The 19,717-nt window shown below is 44.3% G+C and overlaps 2 protein-coding genes across 8 annotated transcripts in view; both read left to right on the top strand.

Moving 5' to 3' along the window:
• The first annotated feature begins 266 nt into the window (after positions 1 to 266).
• On the top strand, positions 267 to 3,150 carry LOC144577183 (uncharacterized). The gene is made up of 4 exons (XM_078333089.1): positions 267 to 461; positions 893 to 1,091; positions 1,141 to 1,717; positions 3,011 to 3,150. The coding sequence occupies exons 1-4, from the start codon at positions 267 to 269 to the stop codon at positions 3,075 to 3,077; spliced, it is 1,038 nt and encodes a 345-aa protein (XP_078189215.1). The 3' UTR covers positions 3,078 to 3,150.
• ARHGAP21 (Rho GTPase activating protein 21) overlaps positions 3,020 to 19,717 on the top strand; it is a 128,656-nt gene continuing 111,958 nt past the window's right edge. For all 7 annotated transcript variants that reach the window (XR_013519590.1, XM_078329607.1, XM_035306963.3 and 4 more), the window contains exon 1: positions 3,020 to 3,450. Coding sequence is in view for 2 of the 7 variants with exons in the window: in XM_035306960.3 (XP_035162851.1) it covers positions 3,388 to 3,450 (63 nt within the window). In the remaining 5 variants the exon portion in view is untranslated. The remainder of the gene's footprint in view (positions 3,451 to 19,717) is intronic.

The following is a 19,717-nucleotide window of genomic DNA, read 5'->3' as shown; positions in this document are numbered from 1 at the left end:
AACTAAGGCGCAGGTACTCCAGCTGAGGGGAGTTTTTGTCCCCGCTACCCTGTCCCCCAAAAAGAGACAGGACCTCAGGTGGTGGGCGGGCGTGGGAGGAGAATGGGGTGTCTTTAAGTCTACAGGGGAGAGTGTAGTAAGGAAGAAGGAAAAGGTAAGCGGACTCTACAGCTACTAGGTTTTGTTCCTCTTTTTTTCCCTCTGGACGGTGGTGGCAGCTGATCAGACACAATAGCTGGCAGTCCCCCACCGAAGTGAGGATAAAAATGACCCTCAACAGCACCAGCAGGAGCACTGAGGAGGGGAGGGGAGTGTGTACGGAAGGGGGCGAGGATGCGGGTGACAAGGTGACAAATGCTGCCGCCGACCGCGAGCAACTCCCCTCCAGCCCCGCGAGGCTTGGAGTCGGGGAGCCACCTCCCCGGAGCTGGGCGGGATGGGAAGGGGAGGCCGAGGGGGCGGTGGCCTTCGCCCGGGGGCGGGGAAGAGGGCGGAGGGCAGCCTGATTTACCGGCCCCTGATTGGCTCCAGTTCTCTCATCGCGTCTCCCGATTGGGCAATTTGCAGCGGGAGATGTTGTGAGGCGCGGCGGGGCGGAGCGAGCTGCCCTGGGTCTGTGACAAGGCCCGGGAGCCGAGTGGGGAGGGTGGCGGTTGTTCTGGGGCTGTGGAGCCTCTGTGACCTGGAGTGTGGCGGACAGAGAAGCGCAGCCGCCTCTCCACAGTTCCGCTAGCCGCGCCAAATTTGCTCAGCCGCTCTGCAGAATTTATGCAAGGGAAAGAACCGAAAGAGCAACGTTTCGCTAACTCCCCTTTCCCACCGCGGGAAGAGATTTTGCTGTGGGGCGTGAGGGGACACTCCCTTATTCTGGAAGTCCCACGTCTCGTTACAGCTTCATTGCCTTCCCGCTGTTAAAAACGTGGGGGGCACGATTCACCAAGCTCTGTCCCGCGGTCTAGGACCTTTGATCCCTCGAGTCTGCAAATGTCGCTCTTATAGGCTTGTCCCCCTCTCCACCCTGACGCCGACCACCAGGTCTCCCTTCAGCGGGAGCAAGCCCATCCTTGGCCGCTGCCACTCAGCGCTCGGGAGTCTGAAGGAGCGGGGAGGGTTGTGTGTGCCTGGTTTTGGGGTGCTGAGGAGGGGCGAGGGCTTGTAGGTCCCGCGACGCACGGGGAGGGGGCAGGCGGGCACCCCCCTCCAGGCCCTGGCTAATCCCCCTTCTCCAGCGTCGGTTCCCCGGGCCGGTGTTATTCAAGACAGAAAATATTCAGCCCCAGAGCCTCCCCTGGGGAGGGGAGGGGAAGGAGGTGGAGTGGGAGGAGGTGGATCCAGGGAGGAAGAAGCGAGAAATCCGCCCCCGGGAAACAGCTCCGCGCGGTCGCGGAGCGAGGCGCTTCTGTCACTTGGCGTTCGCGGGCGCCGGAGCGGGGCCCCGGCCCGGCCCGGCCAGGCGAGGGGAGAGTCCGGCGGCCGCCGCCCCGCCCCACGCCCTCCCGCGGCGGCCGAGAGCCCGGGGCCGGCCGGGGCAGGTCGCGGCGGTGCCTGGGAGCGGCCGGCCGGGGGCGGCGGCCTCGGAGCGCGGCGGCGGCGGCGGCGGCGGCGGCGGGCAGCGCGGGATCGTCCTCCTGCGGGGTCCGACTCGCGCTGGGCGGGCGGGGCGCGCTGTCCTGGAGCCGGCCAGCCCCGTGCGGATCCACTCGTCCCGCTTCCTCTGGTGCGTGTCTGGTTTCTGTTCCGTCTCAGCCGGGAGGGCGCCCCGCTCCCGGGCAGTGGAGCGCCCGGCTTGCCGCGGGCTTCCTCCCTTCCCGCCACCTCAGGCCACCCGGCCGGGCGCTGGCTCGGGGCCGGAGGGAGCCCGTGGCGGGCGCCCGGCGGGGGCGGAGGGGCGCGCCCGCGTGTGCGGAGCGAGGGCGGGCGGCGGGGCGGAGGAAAGGGCACAAAGGCCGCCGGCCGGCGCTGGGGTCCGGCCGGCCGGCCGTGGAGGAGGGGCGCCCGGGGGCCGCTCATGAATATTAACCGAGCCTGCGGCCTAGCGCGTCCCGGCCGGGCCCGGCGCCCGGCCCGCGTCCCCGCTCCAGCTCGCTGCCGCGCCTCGGCCGCCCGGCCCGAGCGGTCGGGAAGGGTAAGGCCCCCTGTTTTGTCTCGTCCCGGGACTCTCTGCACCTTTGAGAAAGTCCTTATTGGGGCCGCTTTCCCCGGGAGCTCCCGGTCCCCGACCCGCCTCAGGAAGGGGCGGGGGAATCGTGGGGAGGTGGGTGGTGGTTTGCTTTTTCCTCGTTTTTTTTCCCCCTAGGTGGCCACAGGGCATAGGAAACGGTGTTGAGTTGTAGTTGGGGCAGCAGCCGCGACTTCACAGTTGCTCGGGTGTAGCTCCGGAATCATGCCCCGGAGCGGGAGTGGCGCCCGCGTCCCACCCGCGGCCGCGCACGCCTCCCCGGCCGTCCCCTGCCGTCCCCACCCAGCCCCGCCGCGGGCCAAGGAAAACAGCGGCCTCCTCGGGGACGCCGGCCGGGGCGGAGGGGTGGAGGGGCGGCGCCCGAGTCACCCGGAGACGCCGTCGAGCCCACGCCGGCCCCAGCCAGGCTGGCTTTGTGCTTGCGTTTTTGGGGAGCCGAGAGGAGCGAGGAGGGGGCTCGAAAAGTGATCCCATTTCAGCCTCTTGGGGGAGAAAACTTCCCCGAAGTGTCCCTGTCTGGGTGATGCAGAAAGGAGCATATACACCCCTCTGCTCTGCCCAGGAAAGACATGAATTAAAATGCACTTGAACGGGGAACGTTTTTTCTTGAAGGCTGCAAAATAGCCAGGTGTGTTTGACGCAACCGCTGGACATTTCTGAGGTTTCTCTTTTTTAACGCCCGCTCGGATTTATAGGCTTTTTGTTTGTTTACTGTAATTTTTTGTTTGTTTGCTTGCACGGGAGGAAACGCGAATTTTGTGTGGACATGTGGGCAAGACAGTGATAGGCGCCTGGAGAAAGTTCACGCCCTTTAACTTCTCCTTTTTCTAGGATCTCTTTGGGAGCTGACACTCGAGCCTTCACGACCCATTCGGACTTTTCCAGGACTCAGGAGTAGCACTGGGAAGAAGGGGACCGCTTTCTGCCATTGGCCTCGACACTGGTTGCTAAGAAGACCTGTCGCCTTTGTTTTTAAGTCTCCAGAAATGGAAGAAGAAGGCGAAGTCAGTTGAAGTCACGAGAAATCAGCAAGGCATTTGAAGGCGCTTCCGGAAAACCTTCATTCCCTGGCACATTGTCTGTGTCACCAGCCCTGCCCCTCCTCGGAGCCCTGCTGCAGAATTCTTCTTCGGGTGTGTGGTGGCATTTCCCCCCACCTCCAATGTGGACTCCAAAGGATTTGTCCCTTCTTTGTCATTTGAAATGAAATGATGGCCACGCGTCGGACTGGTCTGCCTGAGGGAGATGGTGACAAGCTCAAGGCTTGCGAGGTAAGCGCGGAGCCAGCGTCCGTGGCGGGCAGGGCGGTCTTCAGCGTACTGAAAGTTAGGGGTCACCGGCCACCGGGCCTCACCAGGGCTTTGAGCTGTTTGGTGGGAGCGCCCCAGCTTAGCCAGTAGCGAGGTGAAGCCAGGCCTCGTCTGTTTCCAGGGACCCCCTTGATTCTTTTGCAAGAACATGTCCCGCATTTTGGAATGTCCTCATCTTGGTCACCCCTTCTCGGAACCAGGAATTCTCCCATCTCCGTGGCTGTGGATACTACAAGCCTGAGAATGGGCACCTCTGTATCCGTTGTCTTTCAGTCTCCTTCCAAGATATTTGGAATAGAGCTGGTTGGGGGTGGCTTTGAGCGTTTTGTGTGTCTGTGTCCAGGATTTGCCCTCCTAGGTGCAGAGAGGGCGGCTAGTATGGTTTTGCACCTGGAACTTTGTCTTTCTTTGGTACCGAGGTGGGAGGCGGGTCCTGGCTGCTGTTGCTGCGGATCTCTAATTTGGGTAGAAAAAGAAGTGTTTTTCCGTGAACAGCTGAAGCACAGCCTTGGAAAACGACCTTGAAGAGTCTTAATTCCAACTCCCGGAAAAATCTTTACTGTTCTCTCATTTATACCCTCCTTTCACCGCTCTGAAGTTCTGTGAGCTGCTCTAAGGTGTCAGGTGGGTTGCGTTGCTGGTTAGGGTAGCATCTACCATCTTTCCAAGGGCCCAGAGATTTTACTTCACCCTTCCTGAAAGTTTTTGAGCAGGCAGAGCAGAAATCATAGAAAATACATTGATTCATGACACCCATATCCCCTGTTGGCTGTACCCCTTTTTTTTCTTCCTTGTGTTTGGAGATTGAAGTATTTGGAGTTTACTTCTATTATGAATATACTATGTTAATTATTGGCAGTTTCTGTAGTTTGTTCTTTAAATGGACTGAATATTGTTATCCTTTAAATTTTACTTTTGATATGCCTGTGTTTTCATTGAAGGGTTGAGGATTACTTTAGGTAATAACGTACCCAAATGCATCTTCATTCACTATCTCATTTTCTTTTGCACCGCGTGTTAAATTTTACCTTCACAGTCCTTGAAACAAGGTCTGGTTCTGGGTGTGTGAGTTTTGGCATGTTAGTAAAAGTGAATCAGAAGTTGAATTTTGGTTCATAAAGCATGCAGTGAAACTTGCTTCATGCAGCTTCATGCTGAATTAGAAAGTTTACGCAGAAAACGCTGTGAGGTACAGTGTGCTATTACTGTACAATTTCTTGGGCAGAACTATAGGTTTACATTTAGAATCAGTGTTTTACTTTTTGACACCTGTAAACACCTGCTTGCAGGGAAAAGCATGATTAAGTAGAGCACCACAATCCTCTGATCACGGTAAACCATAATAACTCCTTTTGGAAGGACTACCTGCAACCTGGTGATTGCTTAATGTGTATTGCAGTTACATAATAATACGTATTGTAGTCCTGAAGCCTTGTTTGACATTGTCTTGTGAACACTTTAATTAGCATTGTATTTGCATTCTATTTGCAAGAACTAATGTTATTTAATTTTTTTTGGGGGGGGGGGTCATTTAAGAGATGCCCTGAAACCAAGAATTTAGACACATCTTGTCCTTGGCCAGCAAGCAGTGTTTCCAGTTTGTTGCACACTTGGCTTTTATTAACAGTGACAGTTATGTATTTTTTAACGCTATGAAATTTGTTTTCATTTGGACCTTACTGCTGGCATGGATATATTGTTTCTGGTTTGGGAATGAAGAAAACACAATATCATCGCTGTTTTGCTCATATGAAATATATACACAATACTTAGGTTTGCTATTAAACTACAGTATTATTTGACTTTCTAAAGAACAGATATTTTGCTTAGATTCTATGTGGAAGTGGAAATAAAGGGGCTACATGCTGTCCTCATAAAACATTTTAAAAACTCAGGGTTGGGAGTGAAGAGAACTTGTGTAATTATTGCCTGTGTTTAGTTGTGACATGTTTTTATCGCTGATTGTTGCTTCTGATAGTTGCCAGTGAAATACTTTGGGTTGATATTTAGGTTTTTGAAGACTGCACTTAATTTTTGTCCTCAATTTTATTAGAAGCACTACATTCTACAATGGTACTATTATTCTTTAAAAATTTTTAGAATCAATAATGTGTTTGAATAATACACTTATTATTGCGTTTTTAACAAAGAGATGAGATGCATATCTTAATAGTAATGCTGTCAGGCAAGAAAACCTAACTTTGTAAGACAGAAGAAATCAATGTAGTGAATTAAGAGGAGTCTCTGTTTCATGCTTTATCTAATTAGCCAACTCCACGATCTCTGATTAAGGCCCTGTGCTTTGTTGTAAAACAGTCAGAGATTTCTTGTTCATCTGAAGCATTACAATTTAATTGTGTTGATGTAAGAATACATTTAGGCCTTGCCACCACAGGATATATGGGAAGGTTCAAAACAAATAAACAGTTCTCTTCAAATAAGATATTAGAACAGTTCAGTAGAATATGTCTTGGCATTATACACTTAGGGATGGTCCAGATTGTAGTCACATGAATTGATGTACTTTATACATCTCAAGGTGTATTTTTAAAACTTGATTTCACTCAGTCTGAACCTCTTAAGTGATTTTTGGGGAGTGTGTGTGTCTGTGAAGTCCTCTGACACCAATATCCTTGAGAACTTTGGACACAAAAATCACTTTATATAGATTCTTCTGTTGAATCCTCTGTGATATTATCACGCCTTTTTATATCATCCATATAGCTTCATCTTTCAAGGATTAACTTTTTTTTTTTTAGCCAAAGAAGAGGTAACTTTCCCTCAGCTTTCTAAACCAATGATTTTTTCCCCATTTCTATAATTTATTTCACTTTTTATCTGTAGTCCATACTATTGTCCAGTAATAGGATTTTTGACCCTTTCACTGTTTACTATTAAACTTTTTGCTAATGCAAATGAACTTTGTTTTGCTTCTTCACCTGGGCTAAGATTATCCATAATTGAAATGTATTATGCTGATGGAATACACTTGTTGGTTGATTTCGGAATAGTCTAAACCATATGATAAGACATTTTTCTAGGTACAAGTTTGTATGAATCCATGCGTTGACTCTTCCTTCTGGAATGCTGGACAGTTTGCTTTTGCTTTTATCCCAGACTTCCTGGTTCCATCTCAGGCTCTCCCTCTTCTCCTCCCTTCCTTTCTATCTTCTCCATCTGCCTCTTTTGTAGGGTTTTTGTTCTTCTTGTCCCCATTGTTGGTTTTATCCAGAGCGGAGCCCTTTCCATTCCTTTATTCTCTTTTTCACTCCCTGGGTTTTATTTTGCACTTTCCTATGTGCTGGTGACTACCTATCTACACCTCTGTCTCAGGCTTTATGATTGACCTCTAGACCTTTTCAGCCAGTTGCCTATTTACCGAACACTTTAGGGGAATATTCCCCAGGCATTGCAAACTCATCAGATTTCACCCCACCACTGACCTTCCCTCTTCCTGTATGCCTTCTTTCAGTGAGGAGCTCTACCATCTATTTATTGGTCCAAGTGAAAAACTAGGTCAGCATCCTTGACTCTTGTGACTTGTCATTCCTCATATGCAAAGTCTTGTGGAGTCCACATTCTCAATACCCACTACTCCCACCCGAGTTCACGTCAGCACTGTCTTCTCTGATGAACCATAAAAATAGACTCCCTGTGGAGTGTCCCAATAACCTAACCTTGTCCTCTTCCACAGCTCTGTCCTACCATAATCAGAATGATCTTCCTGATGGGCAGATCACCTGAGGTCAGGAGTTCGAGACCAGCCTGAGCAACATGGTGAAACCCTGTCTCTACTAAAAAGACAAAAATTAGCCGGGTGTGGTGGTGCACACCTGTAGTCCCGGCTGTTTGTGAGGTTGAAGTATGAGAATCCTTGAACTCAAGAGGCAGAGGTTGCAGTGAGCTGAAATCGCGCTACTGCACTCCAGCTGATCATTCCATTACCTCCTGTAAGACAGTTTTCTGTCTTCCTATTTCCTCTGAAATAAAGTTCACACTTCAGTGATTTGGCCTGCCCTTCTGTCTCACCTGTTATGTCTTTTTGTTCTTCCTAGATTGAACTCCCTTTATACCCTTTCTTCCACCCTTCCCTCCACTCTCCCCTGCTCCTCCTTTCTCCACTCCATGGCTGATTTTTACTCATAATTCTGGTCTTTTCTTCAATACTGCTTCCTCAGGAAAGCCCTCCCTGACCCTGCAAGACTGTTTGAGTTGCCCCTAGTGTATTCTCTCAAAACACCCTGTGCTTTCAGGAATACCAGTTACAAGTTTATCTATGTCTCCTTTGGATTGCAGTCCCCATAAGAGCAGGGACCATGTTTGTTTCCACAGTGACTGACACATAGTAAGTGGCCAGTGATATTTTTTTGAGTGAATAAATGAATATGCAGGAAAGGCTTTACATTTTACTCAGTGTTCATTTAGATTCCAGGACATTGTACTCTCTTAATTATCTTCTTCCTCGTTGTCACCTCCTTTTGTCTCTTAAGTTTCCTCAACATCCTGATCTGCTAAACCTTGCACCTCAAGGCTGGCTTAACCCTCTTTTCTTCTCCCAATACTGTTTCATGGTTTTAAATGTCATGTATATGCAGGTGATTGACACACACACACACACACACACACACACACACACCCCTACTTATAAAGATATATATTTCTTTATGTGTACATCTACTGCTGACCTGCCCCGCTCTCTCTCAAATTCAAATTTCTATATCCAACTGATGTGACTGCCTAGAATCTCCATTTGGATAGTAAATAGGTATGTCTAAAATCACAGTCCTGACTCCGCCTCCATTCCCCTAGTCCACCTTCTCAAGTCTGCTGCTTCCAGTCTTCCTCATCTTAAGTAGTAGCAATCCCACCCTTCCACGCCAGGCATCTTGGAGTGATGTTTGATATCTCTCTTTTTTCTCATACATGACATGTGGATTCGGTTGACTGATTTCTCCACTTCAGTCCTTGCCGGCCTGAAGTCTGTTCTCCACACAGTAATCAGGACAGTTTATAAATCAAATTGTGTCATTCCTTTGCTCAGATTACTCAAATGGCTTCTCCTTTCTCTGAAGGCCAAAGTTCTTGCAGTGACCTGCAAAGGCCTGTAGAATTGGTCCTCCCCCGTTCCTGAGCACACCTCCTGTGCCTCTTCCCTCCTACTCTGTGCTAGCCATTTCTGGTCTCTTGCTTTTCTGCGTGCACAAAAACATGGGAGTCCCCAGAGCCTTCCCACTCGCTGAACCCTCCTCTTAGAACACTCTTCCCCACCCCGGTCTCTGCACAACTTGCTTCCTTGGCTCCTTCGGGCTTTTGCTTAGAGGTCACCTTTTGAGTGAAGCTTTGCCAACCACTCCCTTAATTAAATGCCCCTCCCCTGCTCCCTTTGCCATGCCCTGCCTTCCTTCTTTCCTTTATCTCCCTGTCACATAGTCTCCACCTGGCATGCCTATGCATTAGATTTTGCTTTTTTATTTGAGACAGGTAATATATCTAGAATGCAGGCATTAAGAGTGCAGTTTGTTTTGTTCGCATTGTATTTCTTGTGCCTAGAAGAGTACCTACCACGTAATAGGTTCTCAATAAATTTTTTTTTGAATGAATAAATGAAGACTTAGAAAAATTCCAAAATGTTATTGAGCTTGCATTTGGACATGTAGAATGTGAATTCATACTTTATTTTCTTTTTGAGATAGAGCCTTGCTTTGCTGCCCAGGCTGGAGTGCAGAGGTGCAATCTCTGCTCACTATAACCTCTGTTTCCCAAGTTCAAGCAATTCTCCTGCTTCATCCTCCTGAATAGTTGGGATTACAGGTGTGCACTAGCACGCCTGGTTAATTTTTGCATTTTTAGTAGAGATGGGGTTTTGTCATGTTGCCCAGGCTGGTCTTGAGCTCCTGATGGCAAAGTGATCTGCCCACCTCAGCCTCCCAAAGTGCTGGAATTACAAGTGTGAGCCACTGTGCCCAGCTGAATACTTATTTCACTTTATACAAAATATGTACAGTGTGAAGTATGTTCTTCCTTAGACTTCCTGCCCACCTTAAATTCTATTCCATTTCTGCTGTTAAAATTTTTGGTGCCTTTTTTTCTTTGTACCTTTTTTACCTTTGGGAAGCTGGTAACCAAGTAACAGTAACCAAGACAATGTGTAGTACAAATGTCTGAAACAATTTCCACTAAGAGATGAGATCATAATAATTAAGACTAGCAAAAGCGCAATCAGACTGGTCGATAAGAGAAAATAAAAAGATAATCTGTATGGATGACGTTTTATTTCTTAAAACAAATGGCTAGTATATGAATGTTTCTTACTACATGTTTTTATTTTTTCATGTCCTAAATATTTCATAACCAGTTAAAAAAAAGATTACAAACATTGACTGTGACAAAATGTTAACAGTTGTTAATTCTGAATGATGAGGATAATATGAGGATTATATTGTTTTTACATTTTCTCTTTTTATTACCAAAACAACAAAAGAATACTATATAGACTTTAAAAATAGATACTATGGGCTGGGTGTGGTGGCTCAAGCCTGTAATCCCAGCACTTTGGGAGGCCGAGGCAGGCGGATCACCAGGTCAAGAGATCAAGACCAGCCTGGCTAACATGGTGAAACTCCGTCTCTACTAAAAATACAAAAATTAGCTGGGTGTGGTGGTGTGAGCCTGTAATCCCAGCTACTCGGGAGGCTGAGGCAGGAGAATTGCTTGAACCCAGGAGGCGGAGGTTGCAGTGAGCCTAGATTGTGCCACTGCACTCCAGCCTGGTGCCTGGTGACAGAGTGAGACTCGGTCTCCAAAAAAAAAAAAAAAAAAAGATACTGTGTTATCTGTCTTACGTGAAAATTTGATTTGTAGAAAATCTACGCTGCTTAAAACAACACTTAAAAAGTATACGCACTGTTCAAAACAATACTTAAAATACAATTTTTTTTTTTTTTTTTTTTGAGACGGAGTTTCGCTCTTGTTACCCAGGCTGGAGTGCAATGGCGCGATCTCGGCTCACTGCAACCTCCGCCTCCTGGGTTCAGGCAATTCTCCTGCCTCAGCCTCCCGAGTAGCAAAATACAATTTTTTAAAAGCCTGTTTCTTCATTGGAGGCATAGGATTCATTCTAGGCTAATTATAGTATGGTATATAATTCTGTTATTTAATTTTAATTGTGTGTTTCTTTATATACTTGAATTTGTGTCAGAATACTGTTCCATGCCAGAAGCTTTATGCTGCAAGTTAGGGTTAAAGGTAAAAAAAAACCTGTTAGAATTGAGAATGGTGGCAGTAGCAGCAGCAGGTATCATTAAGTGGCATTTCAGCAGAAGCCTAGGTTTGAATGTATCGAGGGGCCTATCACTAGATAAGAGCCATCGGCAAAGTGAGTACCCAGATCTGAAGAATTTCTTCATAAATTGTGAGTGTTCCTTTGTATTCATTTCTTCAAAGTTAAGCATTTTATGAAGTTTATTGTGCCTTGATGTTCTTCATTTCTTTAGTTACTACCAGGTCAAGTAATCTAGCACAAAAATAAGTCTCAGTTTCTTTTGTTCTTTCCTTTGTGAAGGGTCCTGCCATCTTATTATAGTTAACAATATGCTGATTTAAGTATGGGCAATGCTAGCGTTGATAAGATGCACAGATGCTGTTATTCAATGCAACTATTTTCTGTTACAGAAAGACCATATGGTAGGCACTTGTTTTTCTGGCTGGTTGATGTGATTAGATTACTAAAACGAAAGGTTATTGGACTTAAAGATTGTCCTACTATTTTATCTAATTTTAATTGACTGTAAGTAATTAAATGTGTTAAAATATTATAAGCCTTCCATATAGTCTCTGGTTTGAGGTAGAAAGATATCTAATACAAAAAACTCAATTTTGGATTGCTTTCACCAAAATAGTTTTATGGTTTAAGTTGCCATATTCTCATAAAATTGCGTTATGCAAATAGTTTATTTCACAATATAATCTGGATAATGGGATTTTGTGCTTCTCAAATAATCCGAAAGTCAAATGGATATCCTGTACTATAGGGTTAAGAAACCTGATGTGGGTCGGGCATGGTGGTTCACGCCTGTTATCCCAGCATTTTGGGAGGTTGAGGTGGGAGGAGTGCTTGAGCCCAGGAGTTTGAGACCAGCCTGGACAAAATAGGGAGACCCCTACCTCTTAAAAAGAAAAAGAAATTTGATGTGATGGAAATGTTTTCTAAGTCCTCTTCTAGTTATCCATTTAATGTGCAAGAATTTCCACTGTGTAGATTTGTGAATAAAAGAATAGATTGAGAACCCAAATTTGATATTTCTGAATATTCATCTATTTTGGGGAAAGTAGACAGATCAGAAAAAACTGTTTATTATTATTGTTATTATTATTATTATTTTTTTTTTTTTGAGACGGAGTTTTCACTTTTGTCATCCAGGCTGGAGTGCAATGGCGCAATCTCGGCTCACTGCAACCTCTACCTCCTGGGTTCAGGCAATTCTCCTGCCTCAGCCTCCTGAGTAGCTGGGATTACAGGCATGCGCCACCATGCTCAGCTAATTTTTTGTATTTTTAGTAGAGATGGAGTTTCACCATGTTGACCTGGATGGTCTCGATCTTTTGACCTCGTGATCCACCCGCCTCGGCCTCCCAAAGTGCTGGGATTACAGGCTTGAGCCACCGCGCCAGGCCAAAAACTGTTTATTATTGTAAAAAAAAAAAAGCAGGGAAGTTAAACACTTTATTTACTTTTCCCTGGTAACTAGCTGCTGTTGAGTTTTCTATTTGATATTGGGCATATTTTTTGATTCAGAATTGGTTACTCACTGCCTTTTCCCCCTGTTGCTTATCTCTGTTCTGAAGAGAGCTCTGGCATAGTCAGGAGTAGAGCTATGTATGCAGAACGGTTTATAATCCTACAACTTCTTTGCCCTTCATACAACCTAAGGAAGACACCCTCTTTACTTCTATTTTTTTGTTCATTGCACTAATCATTAATATATTGAGAAGATTTATATTCTTAAAAGTATATGTCCTGATTTTCTTCTTACTCACAATGTAGAGCGTCCTTAAATATCAGTAGATACAAAGCTGGATTTATGATTATATTTAGACATTTCTTCTGGATATGGCATAGCTATTATGATCTTGGGGATTAATAGGCACCATTTTTCTTTTTAACCTTGAGTTATTTATACGTCTGTAATACCTTGTATTTTCCTAATAAATATAGATTGTATATTTAAAAGAACTTGTATAAGCCTGATCAGTGAGACCATTCTTTTCTGGGTTCTGCATATTGGCTTCCGGAAACATTATGTGCTAGTGGATATGACGGGAAGGAAAGGCTCTGGGCATCCCGTTTAAATCAGATTGTTACTCAGATCATTTTAGGAAATTGTTTACTGTTTTTTTTTTTTTAAATTTTATTTAATCATATATCATAGACAACTTTCTCTGTCCATAGATTGTATAAACAGCCCCCTGAATCCATGGGGTTGCACATTGTGGATTTAACTAACTGTGGATCAAAAATCTTCGGGCAAAAAAATTGTGTCTGTGCTGAGCAAGTACAGACTTCTCTTTCCTGTCATTATGTCCTAAACTACAGCATAACAACCATTTATGTGGTATTCACATTGTATTAGGTATTGTAAGTAATTTAGAGATGATCTACTGCAGGATGTGTGTTAGGTGATATGCAAATATTACTTCATTTTATACTAGGAATGTGAGCATGCATGGTTTTTGGTATCTACAGGAGATCTTGGAACCAATCTCCCATGGATGTTGAAGGACCACTGTATAGATCTTATGCGATTTTGTGGTAACATAGCTCCAGTCTCTGCCTGTCTATACATGGTCTTCTCTACTTCTTGCCCAAGTCTCCCTCTGCCTTTCTCTTGTAAGGTCTTATGTCATTGGATTTAGGTAATTCTCAAGATCCTTAACTTGGCTCATGCCTGTAATACCTGCACTATGGGGAGCGGAGGCAGGCAGATAACTTGAGCTCCAGAATTTGAGACCACCTTGGTCAACATGGCAAAACCATATCTCTGCTAAAAATACAAAATATTAGCTGGGTATGGGTGGTGTGTGCCTGTAATTCCAGCTGCTTGGGAGCCTGAGGCATGATAATCGCTTGAATCCAAGTGGCAGAGGTTGCAGTGAGCCCGGACGGAGCCACTGCACTCCAGCCTGGGTGAGTGAAATGCTGTCTCAAAAAAAAAAAAGTCAATGTCCTTAACTTAATTACGTCTGCGAAGAGGCTTTTTCTTTTTTTCTTTTTCGTTTTTGTTTTTTTTTTTGAGATGGAGTTTTACTCTTGTTGCCCAGGCTGGAGTGCAATTGCACGATCTTGGCTCATGGCAATCTTCACTTCCTGGGTTCAAGTGATTATCCTGCCTCAGCCTCTCGAGTAGCTGGGACTACAGGCATGTGCCACCACAGCTCGCTAATTTTGTATTTTTTAGTAGAGACGGAATTTCTCCATCTTGATCAGGCTGGTCTTGAACTCCGAACCTCAGGTGATCCACCCGCCTCTGTATTTCAGAGCGCTGGGATTACAGGTGTGAGCCATTGAGCCCGGCCCTCTTTATTAAAATAAGGCCATGCCCACACATTCTAGGTGGACATACCCTTTCAGGGGGATTACTGTTCAAACCTTGATGCTAGGGTTTCTTCTGTTTGGTCACATGCTCAGATGTTTCTCTTTGCCCCTTTCTACATGCTGAGGCTATGCACAACTTACAGTTGTTTTTAGTGATTTGCCTCTACTCATGTCTGTTTTGGGGTTCATAGGGATGCCTTTACACCTTGTTTTGTTGTAAATACTGCCCACGTGTTTTTGTCATTGCTGTTGGCTTGCTATCAGGCTGCACTATCTTTTTTTTGAGGGGAGAAGGGAATTCAGGGAGATTTCCATGTTGATTCTTAAATAAGGAAACGATAGATAGTTATGTGAATATTATCCTTCATGTGAAACTGGTTTTCTCTTTTATTTATTTATTTCTTTTTTGTTTGAGACAGAGTCTTGCTCTGTTGCCCAGGCTGGAGTACAGTGGCACGATCTTGGCTCACTGCAACCTCTGCCTCCCAGGTTCAAGCGATTCTCCTGCCTCAGCCTCCTGAGTAGCTGGGATTACAGGCGTGCGCCACCATGTCTGGCTAATTTTTGTATTTTGATTAGAGATGGGGTTTTACCATGTTGGTAAGGCTGGTCTTGAACTCCTGATCTTGTGATGTGCCCACCTTAGCCTCCCAAAGTACTGAGATTACAGGCATGAGCCACTGTACTCAGTGGTGTACTGTTTTTCTAAAGGATTTTACAGATGAAGATGTTCCCACGTGGGTAGTAAATATAGGAAAAGTAGACTATATTTAGGAATGATTTATAAAAGCTTGATTATAGTTGGGCCTTTAGTCTCTGAGTATTTTTTTTTTTTTTTTGTCTTTTTTGGTATGAACTTTTTAGTGGTTCTCGACTAGTAAGGTTTACCAGGCATACCTGGGAACTTTTCAAAGTCAGATGCCTGAAACCCTTCCTTTCCTTCTGTAATTTTTCAGCATCTTAGGGGATGGAACAGTATCAGTTGTTAGGTATGCAGTGAGTTTGCTAGAAGCCCAAGTGCTCCAAGTACTTTATTTCTTTCTTTTCTTTTCTTTTTCTTTTTTTTTTGAAATGGAGTCTCTCTCTGTCACCTAGGCTGGAATACAGTGGCGCAGTCTTGGCACACTGCAACCTCTGCCTCTCGGGTTCAAGCAATTGACCTGCCTCAGCCTCCCAAGTAGCTTGGACAATAGGCACCCGCCACCATGCTCAGCTATTTTTGTATATTTAGTAGGGACGAGATTTTGTTGTGTTGGCCAGGCTGTTCTCGAACTCCTGACCTCAGATGATCCACCAGCCTTGGCCTCCCAAAGTGCTGGGATTACAGGCAGGAATCACCGCACCCGGCACCAACTACTTGCTTTGTAAGACTGAGGAAGGAAGCAACTTGTATTTTGCCTACAACTGGTGACAATGACCCTTTTGTTCCCAAGATAAAAGTTAATTGTAAAATAATTCAGATTTGATCTAGTGCCAGACTTTCCTGTTATATTTAGAAGTGTCCTTCCACATTTATTAACGAATTCAACAGATATTTATTGAGCTCCTTCTAAGTGCCAGACACTGAGGGTACGGCAGTATAAAAATAGAGACATAGTCTGACTCCTACCTTCGTGGATGTACATGGGCAATGGGAAGTACAGACAATTGATCAAGTACTTATAGTACAGATACAATGAATAGGATTTCAGAAAAGTAAGGAGTTATGAAAGCATATAGCAGGCCAATCTCTTGTAGAGATCAGAGAAGGCAACCTGTTGTAGAGATCAGAGAAAGTCTTTCTGGGAAGACTGTGTGTGAGCTAACTCAGGAAGGAGTTAACTAGGTAGAAAGAAGAGAAGAATGTTGTGGCAGAGGGAACAACTTTAGTTTCTGAATATGCTACTGCCAGGGAGAATATTTAGTATCTTACTAGGTACTCTATATCTAGAGATGCTACATATAGTATATCAAGAATATGTATATCTAGAGATACTGGATATTCTCCCTAGCTGTAGCATATTTAGCTACAAGACCAGGGAGGGAAAAATACAGAAGTGAGCAACAGCTTTTATTGAGTATTTTCAATGTACTCAAGTTAGTTTTCATAGAACAACTTGTTTTTACCTGTATTTCATCAGTTTCTATACAGTCTACATTACATTATTACAGTAACACAAATAAAACAGACATAAATAAATTTGTGCAAAAATACAACTGACTGCGTTAAGCATGAATGTCACTTGCTGGGAGCAGAAATGTGTCTAGACTGTCTTCCCAGACATAAGAGTTGAGCTTGCAGTGCTGTTGGATTCGGTTTGCTAGTATTTTGTTGGGGATTTTTGTGTCTGTGTGTATCAGGAGTATTGGTCTGTAGGGTTTTGTTGTTGTGTCCTTGTCTGGATTGGTTTTTATTTTTGTTTTTTAGAGAGAAAGTTTTGCTCTGTCACCCACCCTCAACCTCCTGGCCTCAAGCAATCATTCTGCCTAGTCTCCTGAGTGGCTGGGACTACAGGCATGCACCACCACACCTGTCTAATTTTTAAATTCTTTTTTTGTAGAGATGGGATCTCACCGTGTTGCCCGAGCTGGTGAGCTCAAGTGATCCTGTCGTCTCAGCCTCCCAGAGTGTTGAGATTACAGGCATGAGACGTTGTATCTGGCCCCTTTTCCAGTTTTGGTACCAGGGTGATACTGGCCTCATAGAATGGGATAGGAAGAATTCCTTTTTCCTTGATTTCTTAGAACAGTTTCAGGAGGATTGGTATTAGTTCTTTTTAGTTCTTTGCATGTTTGATAGAATTTGGCTGTGAATTCATCTGGTCTTGGGCTTTTCTTTGTTGGGAGTTTTTTTTTTTTTTTAATTACTGATTGAGCCTTGCTACTTGTTATTGGTGTGTTCAGGTTTTCTGTTTCTTCTTGGTTCAATCTTGAGTGGTTATATGCGTCTAGGAATTTATCCATTTCCTCTAGGTTTTCTAGTTTGTGAGCATAATTTGCTGTTCATAATAGTCTGTGATGATCTTTTGTATTTCTGTGGTATCAGTTGTAATGCCTCCTTTTCATATCTGATTTTGTTTATTTGGGTCTTCTCTCTTCTCTTCTTTGTTACAACCTCTATGGAAAACAGTGTGGTGATTTCTCAAAGAAGTAAAAATAGAAGGCCTGGCATGGTGGCTAATGCCTATAATCCCAGCACTGTGGGAGGCCAAGGCGGGTGGATCCCCTGAGGTTGGGAGTTCTAGACCAGCCTGACCAACATGGAGAAACTCTATCTCTACAAAAAATACAAAATTAGCCGGGCGTGGTGGCCCATGCTTGCAATCCCATTTACTCAGGGTGCTGTGGCAGGAGAATTGCTTGAATCCTGGAGGCAGAGGTTGCAGTGAGCTGAGATGGTGCCACTGTATTCCAACTTGGGCGACAGGGCGAGACTCAGTCTCAGAAAAAAAAAAAAAGTAAAAATAGAGCTACTGTTTGACCTGGGAATCTATTCAAAGGAAAAGAAATCCATTTATCAGAAAGATACCTACTTTGCTATTCATAGTAGCAAAGATATGGAGTCAACCTAAGTGTGCATCACTGGAGGAAGAGATAAAGACAATGTGGTGTATTTGGAATGGAAGACTTCATGGACTACTATTCCGCCATAAGAAAGAATGAAATCATGTCTTTTGAAGCAATATGGATGGAAGTGGAGGATATTATCTTTTTTTTCCCACCTAACCAGTGTGCTAAGACATTATCTTAAATGAAACAAGCTAAGCACAGCAAGTTGAGTATTACATGCTCTTATTCATAAATGGGTGCTAAAAATGTGTACATGTGGATGTAGAGAGTGGAAGGATGGGCAATGGAGACTTAGCAAGGTGACAGGGTGGGGGGGGTAAATGATGAGAAATTAATTAATTAATGGGTAGAGTGTGTGTTATTCAGGTGATAAATATACTAAAAGCCAACTTGACCACTACATAATCTATGCAAATAACAAAATTACATATGATACCCCATACATTTATACAAATAATGATAATAATAGAGTTGAGCTTGCCATGGGATCAGCCAGTATTCAAGAACTAGCCAGGGAATCAAGAATTTTGGTTGGTCTGGCAAATTAGGCAAAGTTCAGTTAAGCCAGCATCTATAGTAATTACAGTTTTGTGAATTTGTGAGGTCATTGAGGGAGAGAAGAGGGTCAAAGTCCAGAACCGGAGGGAACACCACCAATTAAGGGACAGACAGAGGCAGACAAACCAGCCAATGATTTCAAGATGAGCTAGTTGAAAACAAACTTTTCAGTAGCCTCAGATTTCAGATTTTGAGGACTTTGAATTTGATCTTTATATTTAGCCTTTGCCAAGCTTCCAGCAGCAGCATTGTTTAACCTAGCTTCTCTCAAACTTGTTTTGCTATTGAAGACTTTATTCATTTAACTGTAATTTATATTCTGCACCCTGTAAAACAAGTAGGAGCATACTTTGGGAAACACTGCTGTATGTAGGAAGAAAGGAGCAACAGAAGGAATTTAGGCAGGGTAGTCATATGATTAGCTTTTGGTTTAAAAGATGCTTTTGTTAGTCCTGCACAGAAAAGATTCCAGAGAGGAGTGACAGGATGTTTGGGAGACCAACTACATGCCCTGTGATAATCCAGGAGAAAGTTGATGGGGGTCTGAATTTAGGCAGTGCCAGTGGAATGGAAAAAGGACAGTTCAGTATATGTTTTAGGAGAAGTGATAGAGTTTGGTAGCTGGTTATGAGAGGTAAGGAAGAAGTCTAAGATCATTGGTTTCTGTTTGGGTGACTAGGGGGATGAGTTGTGCAGCCATTATGCAGATTAAGGGATACAGGAGGTAGTGCAGGTTTGGAGGGAAGGTGATGAATTCAGTTTTGAACATGTAGTATGTAGGTATATGTGCTTAGCAAGAGTTTAGTCATGCAGATTTGGAGCTTGGGAGAAAGGGTGGCATTGAAGAGGGGTTTAGAAGTAATTCATAGTTAAAATCATGGGTTGAGGCAATGACATCACCTATGGAAGTGTAAGAAATTAGAGGGAGGTCAGGGATAGAATTCTGATTTAGAATTCTATCTAAAGGGTTGATAACCTTAAAACTATTAATCCTTCATTAGATATCTGTTAGACACTGTTTTAAGCAATACAGATGTTATTTAATATTTACAAACCTTTTGAAGGTATGTATTACTGTCTCCATTTTACAGATGAATAATTTGATGCTCAGAGGATAAGCCTTTAGCCTCCTTGGTCATATATCTGTCTTACTAAGATCTAGGCTTTTCTCGTTTTTTTTTGTTTGTTTGTTTTTATTTTCTGATCTAGGCTTTTCTCACACTGCTCCATTGCCTTTTACAAAGAAGTAATAGTTAAATAGTAAGAGAACAAAGAGAGTGGAACTGTGGAACCCAGGATGACAGACGTTGAAGGAGTTGTTAGCTGTGTGAGGTGCTACTGAGAGCTTAAGAAGGGACCGAATACCCTTTTGTACGCTTGGGATTGAGTCAGTATGAGTGTCATTGAGGATAGCGTAGCCTTGTATTGGAATTTGTTTGCTGTGGACCGGAGCCAGCATGGTTGATTGATTTATATACCACCTCCCCACATTGTGTTTTCATGGAATGAATAAAGATGCCCAGAAAAGAA

This window comes from Callithrix jacchus, chromosome 7, assembly GCF_049354715.1.
Source record: "Callithrix jacchus isolate 240 chromosome 7, calJac240_pri, whole genome shotgun sequence".
NCBI lineage: Eukaryota > Metazoa > Chordata > Mammalia > Primates > Cebidae > Callithrix > Callithrix jacchus.
The sequence above is the reverse complement of the archived record's forward strand: the minus strand, read 5'-3'. Positions and strand labels throughout refer to the sequence as shown.

What these genes read in the sequence shown, in the direction of transcription:
- LOC144577183 (XM_078333089.1), top strand. Translation starts at nt 267, where the DNA reads ATGACCCTCAACAGCACCAGCAGGAGCACTGAGGAGGGGAGGGGAGTG. An exon ending in AAGGGGAGGCCGAGGGGGCG is followed by an intron (nt 462 to 892) that starts GTGGCCTTCGCC and finishes GTCTCGTTACAG; the next exon opens with CTTCATTGCCTTCCCGCTGT. An exon ending in CTGCCACTCAGCGCTCGGGA is followed by an intron (nt 1,092 to 1,140) that starts GTCTGAAGGAGC and finishes TGGGGTGCTGAG; the next exon opens with GAGGGGCGAGGGCTTGTAGG.